General features: G+C 39.9%; 1 protein-coding gene across 2 annotated transcripts in view; it reads left to right on the top strand.

The window, feature by feature from the left end:
• Positions 1-9,954, top strand: part of LOC147018462 (chemokine-like protein TAFA-2) — a 224,841-nt gene extending 214,887 nt beyond the window's left edge. For both annotated transcript variants that reach the window (XM_085898100.1, XM_085898099.1), the window contains 3 exons: positions 403-555; positions 5,408-5,532; positions 5,790-9,954. In XM_085898100.1, coding sequence (XP_085754226.1) covers positions 403-555; positions 5,408-5,532; positions 5,790-5,801 — 290 coding nt within the window. In that variant the 3' untranslated portion in view covers positions 5,802-9,954. The remainder of the gene's footprint in view (positions 1-402; positions 556-5,407; positions 5,533-5,789) is intronic.
• Positions 9,955-14,962: the final 5,008 nt, after the last annotated feature.

Raw genomic sequence — 14,962 nt, 5'->3', positions numbered from 1 at the left:
ACCAGGCTTTGCGCATCGATAATAAACAAGATATTTATTAAAGTGTAGCAAAAGCTATTTTTTTGTGATTCATCCGTTGTGCGTCATTCTTTCGCCATTATTCTTCATGCAAATACATCGACTGTATTATTCACGGGGTTTGGATTTCACTGAAATATCTTTTATTGAGTTTAAGAGGTTTGTCAATTTTATATTTTCCTATATTATGTGGAGTATTAATCCCTCAAACTTTAGGAACAAACTACAGAATTAAAAGATGCCATGGGTTGTCATGTATGAGACTGCTATGGAGATGTCCATGGTCTCATTTTCTCAGTCCAGTAAGTCGGGTTTGGAGGTATTTCCTCTGTTAGTAGGATAAAATATGTGTTATGTGGATTATACCTACTCTCTGTCCGACAGGGCACCGTGTGAAGATGGGAACATGTGAAGTAGTCGCTGCACATCGCTGCTGTAACAAGAACAAGATTGAGGAGCGCTCGCAAACCGTCAAGTGCTCTTGCTTGCCAAGTCAGGTGGCTGGAACCACAAGGGCAGCTCCAGCTTGCGTGGACGGTGAGCACTTTGGAAGTATGAAGGGGAGTCAAAATGTTTTTCACTTGTCTAAAAGTTTCAGAGTCAAAAACACGACTTCTATTCCAAAGACGTTAGGAAACGCACCGTTTAGAAAATGTGTGACACGTGCTGGAAACCAAGTCAACAAGGATGGCTGTGTCAAGATTTGTTGGCGCAGGACGATTCCTTTGTGATTGAAGAAAAACTTTTCTACTCCTCCCCTCTCCCTCCTGCATCACCCTCCTTGTATGTGCATACATTTGTATATATATATACATGCTCGCATAAAATAGGGAATGGGATTCAGCTCTCAAATTGAGGATCCACATCAAATACGATAATTCGGTCTCAATGTTTACATTTGCAAAGAAATTGGTTTCAAAACCAGACAAACTTGAAACTATGATGCATTTATCTGATCTGTCTGTTCCTTATTTGATTCTTGGAAGAATTTTATCTGACCAAAAGTGTCATCAACTGTGGCATGAACATGGAACGCCGCATCGTTGGTCACATCATCCTTTGAAGTGGACTTTCAATTCCGCTTTCCCTGGAATGTAAAGCATCTCATGTCTTTTACAATATAAGGAGTTGAATGTAGGTTTGACCGCATTACCTCATTTGTGCTTTTCCTGGTCTGTTCACATAACTGCCACTGCAGCAAAACGAGGCTATGCTAACACTAATCTACCACTTTCCGACCTTGTGGAGTCGGCCAGGGAATGTTTCTGGTCCAAGACTTTCACGAACCGGGCTGCCATTTAACTGAAGATAGCAGGAATTAGGAATTTGTTGAGGGTAACGGTGATGGCTCTCTTACCGCTAAAGAAAACCGAGAATCTTTAAAGTATACCAGCTAATCCTCGCAATTGGATAATCTGGCTTAACCTCCTTCCGATGGACCGCACACACATTGATGCCTCGCCTTGCATGCAAAACACCAGGGTGACAGTTTCTAGCTGGATCGAGATTCACACCCAGGTTCGATCACTCAAAAGTGAGTGCACAGACCTACCTGTAAGCAATGTTGAACGTCCTGCAAATAGTAAGTCTCTTAAAGGAAATAGCTATTGATTCTTCTTTTTTTCTGCAAAAAAAGCAAAAAAATTATAGTACAAAAATCCAATTTAGTTTTGAATGCATAAAATGAAGTTTTATAATGTAATTCCCAAAAAGCTGTTGCAAAACGCTCTTGAGGAGTCAGTAAACATGATTACCATGCAGTAAAAGGGTGTTTTACAGTTCATGATTTTTTTTCCTCTTTACACTCAATGCATAGGGAATTTTAAAAACGGAATTTGCAACATTATGTTTTTAATACACTTGCATCTACAGCAGAAACTCAAAATAAAAGAGGTAATTGGGTAAACTGTTTATGAACCTATCAAACAGTAAGGGCCTTTAGTAGAGTTGTATAACCAAGCCTTTATTTTCGACACTAGTACCCAATGGGGCCCATACATGTTCTCATGCTCATACTCTGCATTACTTTGTGTCTGCCCTGGTTCCTTTTTGTCTGGGTCTTTTGTTTTTAATATATTCACCTTTTTATATCTTGACTTCTGCCATATGAGAACAGGTTGTGATGCAAATATTGGTGGCGTGGTTGGCATTGCATTGTCGCGGTGTACGATGCTAGAAAGCTCCCTCTATTACACCATCCAAAAATTGCCTTGATGCTTGCTGAAAGTTTTCCCTGGATTACATCATCAGTGCATTGTCAAGATATATGCTGGAAACTTCCCCAAGATTACATCATTCATCTGAAAAGTCCCTTCTGGCCTCACAAAATACACACAGTGCATACAAGACACGAACCTATGATGCTTTATCCCATCACATAGTAAATCAAACTTTTTGTTTACTTCCATATTGATAATTTTAAGCATGGAATGTTAAACGATTGAGTGCTTTTTGCCAAGCTTTAAGTCGCTCATTGCCTGTTTTTTTTTTTGCCTACATTATGTCTGTATTGTTAATGGAGCTAAATTGTTCTAACCGTTTATGGAATGTTTTGTGCTTTGAAAATAAAAATTAGAAATCAAGCTATTCAGAGCAATAAACTTATCAGCCAAATTAAAATCCAGAAATGTGCATCTCTCCAAGGTGCGAACTATCAACCCAGGTGAAATACATGACATGTAATGGTGCTTTACTAAAACGAGAAAGTAATAAATGATCATGCTAGTTTTATTAAAGTAAAATAAAGTAAATGCCAAATAAAACAAGCAACCCGAGACCGGTGCTTGTGAAATCAATCGCTGCGACCTTGCTCTTAAACCTCAAAAACAACAGGCCACGAGCTTTTGATTGGTGAACCAATTCAGTGATCCAATATGCAAACCCATTTCAAAACTCAAGTGAATCGGATGAAAATTGATGACTTTATGTGACTTTGACCTCGAAACAATTGCCTACTAGCTTTTGATTGGTGAAAAAAAATTAAGTGCCCAAGAAACAAATTATGTTCAAATTTTAAGTCGATTGGATAAACATTGATGATTTTGTCACATTGACCTTTGCCCTTTTGACCTTAAAAGCAATAGGCTTCAGTGACCCAATGTGCAAACCCTGTTAAAATTTCAAGTGAATCGGATGAAAATTGATGATTTTATGTGAACTTGACCTCAAAACAATCGCCTTCTCGCTTGTGACTACCTCTACCAGGTGGCTAAGTTTTGTGAATATCGATGTAACATTATATTACGACCTGTAGGCGATTGACATACAAACAAATGGACAGAATAACAGACCAGACCAAGCAATATACTTGCGAATGTTCAATTTCACGAGTAAAGAAACTGATGTTAAACCTGTTTCGAAAACTTGCTTTTAAAGATGCCCCTTCATAAAGTACAATCATCGGCGATTTTGCTCTGCCTGCTCTGATGTGTTAATTTCACATTAAGAAATAACACGGGGATAAAACCGTTTATTGACGTCGTCGTTATTGCTGTAGTTAAACATGTGATACCAATGTTTTTTTTTTTTGGAGGATTATTTTCTCATTTAATGTGCTATTTCTTAACGAGGTGAAGGCACAATTGGACGGAAGGCCCTCCAATGTCAATCCATTTCTGTTCTTCCATCAGCAAACAGACTAATAAGGCCCACGGGGAGCTGCATGATAGACAAGATTTACAATGGTTCCATTTAGGCCTGGCAGGGTACACATCCTGCATCTTCTGGCACTTAAATAGTCCATGGACAGGTTTGAATCTGGAACTTCAAATTGCCTCATCTGGAACTTCAATTCTAACTTTGAATGATTTTGTGCATTCTTATAAATTCATTTTTTAAACACAACTCTCGTCTTATACGCGCGTGTACTCGTAGATGTTTCGGTTGGGGTTTGGTCAAATTGCCCGGGTCAGACCAAATGGTTTTACCCCATTAATAGCACTCTTTACAAGCCATCATGTAATTCATCCTCAATATTTGGATAGCTTGGCTTGCTTTAAAGATGGGGGTTCTGCTCATCGTCGAAAGGCATAGCATTAGCTTCCAAACTAAATTCCACACAACGTCATCCCAAAATGTTTTCCACACATGTGGAAATGCAAAGTGAGTGGCAGCTCAGAATGACCCCCGCCCCAACTCCCTCATTCCATATTTCATCAAAACATTACAGTCGTGTTGGAGTATTGCAATAGGGCAAGTCCTCAGCTTCCTTTAAAGGATCCCAACTTAGCAGCTGCTCTCACTGGAAGACAAATTGTGTGTTCGCAAGTCCTGTTGTTTCTCTCCATCTGCAATGCCGATCTTGTTTGAAGGAAGTGAGAGAAATTGGATGGTACTTGTATTACTGTGTGCATGCAGTGGGAGATATATATATATATATATATATATATATATATATATATATATATATATATATATATATATATATATATATATATATATATATATATATATATATATGAAGAAGCTTTTATGTGAGGCTTTAAAGGACACCCAACTCTGCGTGCCTTTTTTCTGCCAGCTTGCTAAGGCCGAGTTTCTGTAGTCTTGGGCTGAGTTATCATCATTATGCTCAAGTATTTTCATGCGCCATGAGCCTGCACAGTGTAGTGGTTTCAAAGCATAACATTTGCCTCCAAAACTTTAATCACTGCATTGGCAATGCCTGAAACGAATGTGACTGTCGTTCAAATATCTCGACAGCTTCACATTTTTGGGGTTGTACATGGACTACGCTGCTGAAATATATAAATATAATAGTAAGCGAGCTGCTCTCGTGCTGGCAAATGCACTGTTTACCGGCAGGAGCCCCTCGAGGCCCCTATTCAGTTGTTAGGCCGATTGCCTGAATATATTTTAATGATCCCTGTTATTTCGATGCATTATTCACATTAGTACCCTTTAAACTCATGCCACAGCTCATGCACTTTCGCTGTTAATTCCCATGGATCGCCTCTTAGGAATCGCGGTGGTAGGTCCCGGGTCTGAGAGGGGCTACACTCGGTTCGCAACAGTTGGCCGAGGTTATTTTTGCTGCAGTTAATCATTGGCCTGGGACAGAGATGTCGAACTTAATGGGTTTGAATCCAAGCTGGTTCTTATTACGAGAGAGGGGGAGAGAGGGAGAGACAGAAACAGAATCGTGGATTATTGGGGAACAGTGACCGGTATTATAATCTCCTGCATCTCACACCCCATGCTCAGCAATGTTCTTCTGCTCAGCAACACATCCTCATATCACAATATCCTGGCAGGAACCTTTCGCTGATGAGAATCTGAAAAACATTAAACTGTTATTTCTTATCTTTAATCAATGCCATCTTCCCTTCCATTCATTATTCTTCCTTCGTTCCCACAACCTCCCCCATTTATGGACCGCATCTCCACTCAGCATACATTGTGATGCAGAAGTGGTGGTGCCACATGCATCCTTGCATTGAGGGAGAAGACTGCAAGGTTCTTCCTGACCGTTCTGGCTGGAGCTGCTCCTCGGGAAATAAGGTCAAAACCACAAAGGTAAGAGTACCGTGATACAATAACAATGACCATCAACAGCATGTCATAACTACATAGCGTTGAACCTTCATTCTCATCCTGCTGTCCCCGATTGACCAAAAATTGTTTTTTCAGCTCTGAAGGTCATGTATGCAGATGTCATCATGATGTAAACTACAGTAAATAATAACTATATAAATGACACACGTCCATCCATAAGCATTATGTTGTCCAGATATTTTACGTGTGGTCCATAATCTCCTCATTCCCACCCACAGGTCACACGGTAGTTAAGAAAGAACCATCCGTGGTGGATGGAGCTGGAGAGGACGTGCTCGACAGGTTTTTTCGATGGGGATTCTCAATACTAAAGTGATAGCAGCCTCCATAAAGTGGTTGCTCCATGCGCTTGGCAAGCCGCCGGTGCCTGTTTGCAACCACCTGCATCTTGTCAAGAGAAATGACGCAGAAGCTCAACGGAAGCACCACCATTTTGGTCCTTCCAAAGTGACAAAATGAGGACAAGGTGGATACATGGTGCTCTTGTGCTTTTCAGAGAGCCCTTTGCCATACTAGGCCTTCCATAAGAGCCCCACTTGGAGCTGTTATGGCATGAACTCTCCTTTGATGTCTGACTGCTCATATTTCCAAAACAGTGACTCTGGTCTCAGTTTCTTGTAAGCGCTCCTCGCAGAACTCTCGTGGTCGTGCTTACCTTTATGCCGCTACCGAGATCATGAACGTTTCACTGTGAGTGTGTGTATTTGTCACGCGTTTCTCTGCCTTTGTTCAGCGCAGAGCCTCGATTCATGGTATGTGTGCCCTGAAAACATGGTTCAGTGAAACGTAGTCACATGCTAATTCTCCACAATTTACGTTTGTGCTTGTCTGGAAGCACTCGGTTTAATTGTGTTTAACCATTCTCCATTGGGCTCGACTCAATGTGTCTTCCAGTGCATTAGCACATGAAGCACTCTGCGAGTGGCTAAAGTGATGTATTGTGGCTGAAGTGGGCGGGGAAGGGCTGAATAGGATTCTAAGATAAAGAATGCTTTACCATCATTTTGGAAGGTTAAGAGATGTGGTTATGACTCCTGATAACTACAGAATGTCGAGCTGATTAGACAGGTGTGTTTTTTTTTTTTGAGGGTCAGTGTTTGTAAAATGTATCAATGGCTCAAAATCCAAAACATCCAAATCACAATCTGAACATGGGGAGATTGAGGGAGAAACTAGACTCTGCGTATGGCTTGGCGTGTGATCAATTAATTCAAAGTGAATATTTTTATCCAAAAAGTAATCTTTCAGTTTGTTCCTTTCAATATCGTGTTTTGCTGCGGAAGGAGGAAAGCTTTGTTGGAAATTCAGCGTGGCATTAATGCCATCAAGTTGCCTCTCATGTTGAACCTCACAATTCTTTGGGAATGTTCACATGTAACATCTCAGCTGGACTCTTCATGTCAAGGCTCAGCATCAAGAGAGATCTGAAAGGCTCATCTTACCGTAAAGTCATTATTTTCCCCCATTTTTCAAACAAAATGTTTTGAACTTTAACTTTAGGTCGAAAGCTGAAATATTTCTCTGGCCGTCACTTCTCTCCACGTGCCACTTACTTTAATGGGGATCATGTATAAAATCACCAGTGTATTTCCTGGAGCTTTTAATCCAAAAATTAAAAATCTCAAAACAATAACAGCAACCTTAGACAGAGCACCATTGGTTATAGTTCAAAATCTGTTCAGTTGTTTTTTAAAAAATAATCTGATGCAAAGCTTTGTGATAATGGATCAACGAATAGCCATTGCAAGTCTCTGCAGAGACTTCAAAAGCCCACTTTGAAACCGGCTTAAAATTGGTTCTTCCAGAAACATTGAACCAGAAAACACAGTGGCCTGCAAAAATATTCACCCCTCCCAATAATGCTACATATAGATGAATTACGAATTATGTAGAAACAATCTCTCCAAATGAACTTTTTTATTCATAACAGAAGAGATCAAACTAAACACTTGTAGTTAAATGAGGTTACATGTCAGGAATAACTGCAAAAAACGTGCACAAATCAAAATTCACTGGTTATAAAAGTATTCAGCCCCTGAGGTCAATACTTGGTGGAAGCGCCTTTTGTAGCAATGACTGCTACGAGTCTTTCTGGGTAGGTCTCTACCAGCTTTACACAGTGAGATGGTGAAATCTTTGCTCATTGTTCATGTGAAAATTGCTCTCGTTCTGCCAAGTTTGATGGGGATCGTCGATGGACCGCAATCTTCAAGTCTCGACATAAATGTTCAATTGGGTTCAAGTCATGACTGACTGGGTCACTCAAGAACATTTATTTTGTTCATATTCAGCCACTCTAGTGTGGCTTTAGCTTTGTGCTTTGGATCGTTGTCCTGTTGAAATGTGAATCTCCTCCCCAGTTTCAGATTCATGGCTGAAGCAAGGAGGTTTTCATCAAGGATTCTCCTGTACTTTTGCACCGTCCATTGTCCTTTGTATTATCACAAGCTTTCCAGTCCCTGCTGATGAAAAGCAGTCCCATAACATGATGCTGCCACCACCATACTTGATAGTAGGGATAGTATTGACTTGGTGATGTGCAGTGTGAGGCTTGCACCAGAAATAATGCTTTGAATTTAGACCAAAAAGTTCAATTTTTGTCTCATCTGACCACAAAACCTTTCTTCTCTTTATGCTTGCAGTTTCATTAAGATGCTTTTTTGCAAACTCCATATGAGTTTTAAATGCATCTTTTTCAGTAATGTCTCCTTTCTTTCCACCTGCCCAGAGAGGCCAGTTTTGTGAAGGAAACGGGGTGTTATTGATCAATGAACACTGACCCCCACCTTAGACATAGAGCCTTGCAGATCTTTCATAGTCATTGTTGGATTTACAGTGACATCCCAAACCAGTTTCATCCTTGCCTCGATGCTGAATTTGGATGGGCGACCTGATCTGGTTATAGTCTAGGTGGTATGATAATCTTCCACTTCTTCATGATGGATTCCACCGTACTTGAATGGATAATGAGTGACTTTGAAAACTTCTTATAACCCTCTCCTGAACGTTGCTTCTCCACCACTTTATGTCTGACTTCTTTGGAAAGCTCCTTGATCTTCATGTTTGCCTTGTTGGTTGACCAAGTGAGTTTCACTTTAAAACTCCTAAGATAAGTGGGGAAGGTTAATTTTTAAGTTAAACCACTGATTACATACAGGCGAAACCTATTACACTTATTTTCTAACCTTTCAAACAAATAATTTGCTCCTGAAGTGATTTAGGGTTAATCTGACAAAGGGTTTGAATACTTTTGCAACTGAGAATCATCTGATTTTTCTCTGTTAATCTTACTTTATTCACATTTTATCTGCATTTTTTTTTAGCTTTATCACTTTGGAGTAGTTTGCGAAGACTTAATATATTAAGTTTGATTTGAAAGCATCATGAAAGGCTCAGTTGGCATCAAAATGTAAAAACTTTGGAAGGGGGTGAATACTTTTGCAGGCCACTGTATAATGGTGACCCATGCTATTGGCAGGACTTTGTGGGTGCTCACAAGTGGAGAAACGTATCACGGCTAGAACCATCCTGGACATATCAACACTCCATCATAGGAAACTCTATTGAAGGGGATTTTGGCAGGAATTTGCAATCTATTCAGGGTGCTGGTGATAACTCATCCACACATCATGAAAGTCGCTCTGAGGTCTTTAACATCCACCAATAGGTCCTCCATCTCAGCGTCCTTCCAAGGGATGGCGTACGCGTTGATGTATCCTCCTGCGTGGGAAACACGAGGATAAGAGGTTACAGTTGAGATGAGTTTCAAACCCAGACAACGCAACTCAAAGACAAGTACGCATATCTCTCGGCTGTCCTGCCAGCCCCCTTACAAGATAGATGCTTAAATTTAAAAGAAACAAAACAAAAATGCCATTAAAAACCTGTTTGCTTTATAAGCATTTGACAACCACCCTGATGGTTACCCAACAGCCACAAGAGTGCTCAGCAAGCGGATATCTCATTAATAATAGCAGACCACTATGCTGTTATGCTTTTACTGGCTATATTTATGAAGAGCCAATCTGATTAAGGGACATTCAAACCAGGATTTTTGCTTCGCTGTGTCTTGCACATCTGTCAGAAATACTTGGAATGTGTTTTTGTCTCATCGTTTGGCTTCACCTTTGTCTTCATTGTTTTTCATGCACAGATAAACCACCAGGATGCACCTCTGACACACTTCTTACTTTTATTTTTTACTAATTTGCTTGCATGTCAAAGCATAGCTGTTTGTCCCCTGTACAAAACACCTTCTGAGCTCAAAGTGTAACCTTGTTTTCACCACTTCAGGTGTTTCATCGCTTGTGTTAATGGCATCGCACTCTATTTCGTGATGCCAGAAAGTGGGTGACGGCGACAGATTAAAAAACCGGCCTTGAATTGCCACTGTCCATTTGTTTACTATAAAACCAAAGGACGAGCTTCCATTAGTCAAACTACAAAGCCAACATACCATATACATCCAGCACAATCAGATGTGTGTCTTTTTAACACAACATTTACCATCCTCTTGAGTCTTGGCAGTGGGCAGGCCACTCATGTCAATGTCCTCCACCAGAGTCTACAGCAAAGAGAAGATATGGAAACCTTCTGTTGATAATGATATTTACAGCATATCTTTCATGAGGAACGTCTCGTAGTTTTTCATGCTGCCTGGATAGTGCCAAGATAGAAAGGCCATTACCATCTCCATCTGGTTGGCAAACTGTCTGAATTGTCATCACGTTTTGGCTTATCAACGCCGTTTTTAATCACTCATCAAATGCTTCCTGACACTTGTGACAATTACTGACAGATTTACTCCAACACAGCCTTTTCCTCACTGTGCAAGGTTATTCCGGTCAAAATCCACTGTGGGAAGACTCTAAACCCCAAGCTTTCAATAAATCATCACATGCTATGCACATTTGCCTCTGAACCGTCCAGCCTGGGTTCAAATCTCAGCCCAGCTATAAACTGTCATTCTGGTGTTTCATATGCAGGGGTCGAGGCATAAATGTATGTGCTGTCCCTCAGATGGACATTAAATTGGGCGTCCCATCTGCCGGCATGAGTTGGTGGGTGTTAAAGATCCCACGGTGTCTTTGGCAAATAGTAGGCAAGCTATCGCTGGCACCATGAACAAATTCCAAATTCTTGCTCTGACCGACTCAGTCGAACATCAGACTGGGCCAGTTGGACATATATATATATATATATATATATATATATATATATATATATATATATATATATATATACATACCTATACTGTATATGGATATATATATATATATATATATATATATATATATATATATATATATATATATATATATATATATCTATATATATATATATATATATATATATATATATATATATATATATATATATATATATATATATATATATGTATATATATATATATATATATATATATATATATATATATATATATATATATATATATATATATATATGTGTAGGCTATATATACAGGGTGAGTCAAAAGTAGCGCCCGATTTCTGTTTTTTCGGCTGTCAGATTCTTTCTGGGAAGTCATGTTGTTAATAATTGTCTTGCAGATTATTAATTTTCGTAATTTATTTATTTTTGATTTTGTTTTGCAGGTTATTGCTGCGAGTTTGGAAAGTTACTGAATTTGCACCAAATTGAGTTTAATGGCACAATTAACAGACACAGTTGTGTCTACTGGGCTGCAAATAACCCAAGAGTGACAGTTGAGAAGGAGGTAAATTTACCTGGAGTGACAGTTTTGGCAACCATATCTCCATTTGGGATATGGACCCTTTTCCTTTGAGGGATCTGTCACTGCAGAAATTTACCTGGATATGCTGCAAACGTTCTTTTGGCCCAGGGTACAAGATCAGGACTGTTATTTCCAGCATGATGGAGCTCCCCTCATTATGGACGTTATGTTCGTCAGTGGCTTGATGAAAACTTTCCCAGAAAGTGGATCGGCCGCCGCGGTCCGATCGAGTGGCCGGCACGTTCCCCAGACCTTACACCTCCAGATTTCTTTCTTTGGGGGCTCATGAAAGACCTTGTTTATCGTGAAAAGCCTCGTACCATTCAGGAATTAAATGCTCAAATCACTGCAAAGTTTGAGGAAATTGATATTGAACTCTGCAGACGTGCGTGCCGCTCTGTGCTTGCTCGGCGGCAATTGTGCATCGATCACGAGGGAGGGAACTTTGAAAATTGCAAGTAAAACAGCTTGGTACAGTTCCGTATTAATTTTTTCTTGAATAAATCGTTTAATAAACATGTCATTCATTTATTTCTACCTTCTTGTACACTGTAATACAAATGGCAAACAAACAATCAACTGACAGAAATTGGGTGCTACTTCTGACTCACCCTGTATATGTATATGTGTGTGTGTGTGTATATATATATATATATATATATATATATATATATATATATATATATATATATATATCTTCTTCTTCTTCTTCTTCTTCTTTCGGCTGCTCCCGTTCGGGGTCGCCACAGCGGATCATCCGTATGATCCGCATAGTGATTTGGCACCTGTTTTACGCCGGATGCCCTTCCTGACGCAACCCTGGTCCCCTCTTACGACACAGGGATATGGTACACCTATTTTAACCGGGGTATACACCGGCCCAGTATACTGGTACTCATTTCGTCGACCTCAGAAGGATGACAGGCTGAGTCAACCCCCTGGTGTATTAATTCAGTGGCTCAACGGGGCTTGAACTCAGGACCTCTTGGATCCCAAGCCGCTGCCCTAACCACTGCGCCAACACCAGGCTCTTTGTTTTCCTTTGTTAAAAACAATATATATATATATATATATATATATATATATATATATATATATATATATATATATATATATATATATATATATATATATATATATATATATATATATATATATATATATATATATATATATATATATATATATATATATATATATATATATATATATATATATATATATTGTTTTTAACAAAGGAAAAAGCACAGCCAACCAGTAATTGCACTCAGTACTATTGCACTGATTTTGTAGCAAACAGGGTAGAGCAGACCAAGTGTCGAGTGCTGCTGTTTCCATTTAACTGACAAACTTCCTCAGAACGTGGCTTTCCCTTTGCAACCACCTTCTGGGCATGCACCACAGCAAGGAGTGACTAGAGTCTGAAACCACAAGCACACCATAATCACTGATAAGGCTGATGTTAGCGTATCGATTAAGGTTGCTGGCTTAAGATCTTCGGAGTTTGAGCCCCTGTTGTGCTGTTGAAATAACACCAGGTGGGTTAACTCTGCCTATCATCTTTTCAAGGTCTGGAAAATGAGTACCAGCTTACTGGCAACAGGGGCACTGCATCAGCAGTACAGCTGTTTCCAGAAAATGATGCAACCAGCAGCCACAGGCTGCATACGAAGCAACAACAACCACTAGGTTGGCCCTTGGAAGAGTGCGCACCTCCACCAGGCTGAACAGTTTTGTTTTGTATCCCACTGATCGGCAGGATCTGGATACAGACCTCCATAATCTCATCAGCTTGTTCTTGTCACTTATCCTACTCATCCACCAAGTTTAGTCCGAATCCGTCCACAACTTTTTGAGATATTGTGACTGTTTAGTTTTTGGTTCTCTCTCAATGATGAAAGAATCACTTTAAATATTCCAGTATCCAGATCCGGATCCGAATCCGATCTCCACCAAAATCTAATAATTTCGTCCTTGTCACACACCCAACCTGTCCACTATATTTTGTCCGAATATGTCCACACCTTTTTGAGATATCCTGTTCACAAACAAAAAACACAAACAGATGGACAGATAGGGATGAAAATATAACGTCAGCAACGCGGAGGTAACAGCAACAGCAACAACAACATCACTGATAGTTTGCTCTTGGTGTAACATGAAAATATTATGTACCAGCTGAAGTACCTGGGATTGCTTTGGGAAATTTAATGCAAAATGTATTGAAGTATTTCTTACATGGCAAGTTGGGAAATGTTGGCCTTATGTTTTTGTATGAATTACCAATTTTGGGCATTGCAAAATGTGCTTGGACTTATATTGAAATGCTTCACATTCTGAGGGTGCCAAACATGCTGAACTGGAGACTGCTTGTTTTGCACGTTGATCCTCAACCCAAGCCTGCATCTCTGCTCTTGAGTCTCAAGTGACCTGCAGACTGCCATTCTCTTTGCATCTGATTTGTTTCTGCTCAGCAGGGATATTATTGGTGGCATTTGGCAGAATTTATAATGCAAGTAAGATTGGTCAAGATATTTCTTTGCAGAAGTGTTCCCTTTAAAGTTGACTCAAAGTCACAATTGAACATATCTTGGGAGCCCAGATGCAGATCCATCCATCCATTGGGACCATGCTCTGTGCAGAGCGTTGGTGCTGCCTAAGCAGTCTCCTTGACTATATTGGACACAATCCTGGACGGGTCGCCACTCCGACAGAGTATACCAGCAAGCTGGCAATCATTTTGCCAACCTCGGAAGGATGTCAGGGAGAGTCAACCCCACCTGGTATTAATTCACCTGGTATTAGAGGCAGATCACTCACACACAGTGTTTGTTTTCATGACCTGGGAATGCAAAATAAATAAATAAATAAAAATTCAGTAATTGAGCCCATGTAATTTCTGTGCAACAGATGGCGAGGATTACAGGTAGGAAGCATGAACACGGTGGTGTTATAATAAATGCAGAAGCACAATGCACCCTAAATGGTCCTTCCCAGAGCTATCTCTGTTAGCACGAATGTAGCCACCAAAAGTGCTCCATTGGGTATCTTGCCATGGCAGTCGTCGTGACACAATAGATGAAAGTTCAAAAAGCAACAGACTGATTGTTCCGAGACGGGGAGGATTCGAGGTAGGGGTAAACGGAACAAGGGAATACACAGTTTCTGTTATTAGCTTCCACACATAATATGAGCTCAACATATGAGCCTTACAATACATATTACTGGATCACAGCAGTGTGGAAGCACCTGAACACGGAAGTGTTATAATAAACCCGTGTAAAGCAATTTTTTTTAATAAAAGGCGTGTAAACACTCTAATTATTCAATTTGTGGTGTTGATAACAAACCACTACAACCTCAACATATGATCTTCACAATACATATTACTTGATCGCTCTGGGGAAACCCCAGGCAGTGCATAAGCACAACACCTGATCAAGGCCTGAATTATCTGATGAAAACTTTTCATTTTTTTTTTCTCCAAACATAGCCCTCGACCTTCCTCCAGATAGAAGAGTGGGCCATGAAGATAGAAGATAGAAGTTTGGTTGCACTGGTTCCTGCACGGTCCGAATGCATAAATGACCAAACAAACAAATTTTCCTCTTTATATATTACTAGACGACCTGTGAA

The sequence above is a fragment of the Eptatretus burgeri genome, chromosome 10 (assembly GCF_056783735.1).
Source record: "Eptatretus burgeri isolate ZD-2024b chromosome 10, Ebu_testis_v1, whole genome shotgun sequence".
Classification (NCBI taxonomy): domain Eukaryota; kingdom Metazoa; phylum Chordata; class Myxini; order Myxiniformes; family Myxinidae; genus Eptatretus; species Eptatretus burgeri.
The sequence above is the reverse complement of the archived record's forward strand: the minus strand, read 5'-3'. Positions and strand labels throughout refer to the sequence as shown.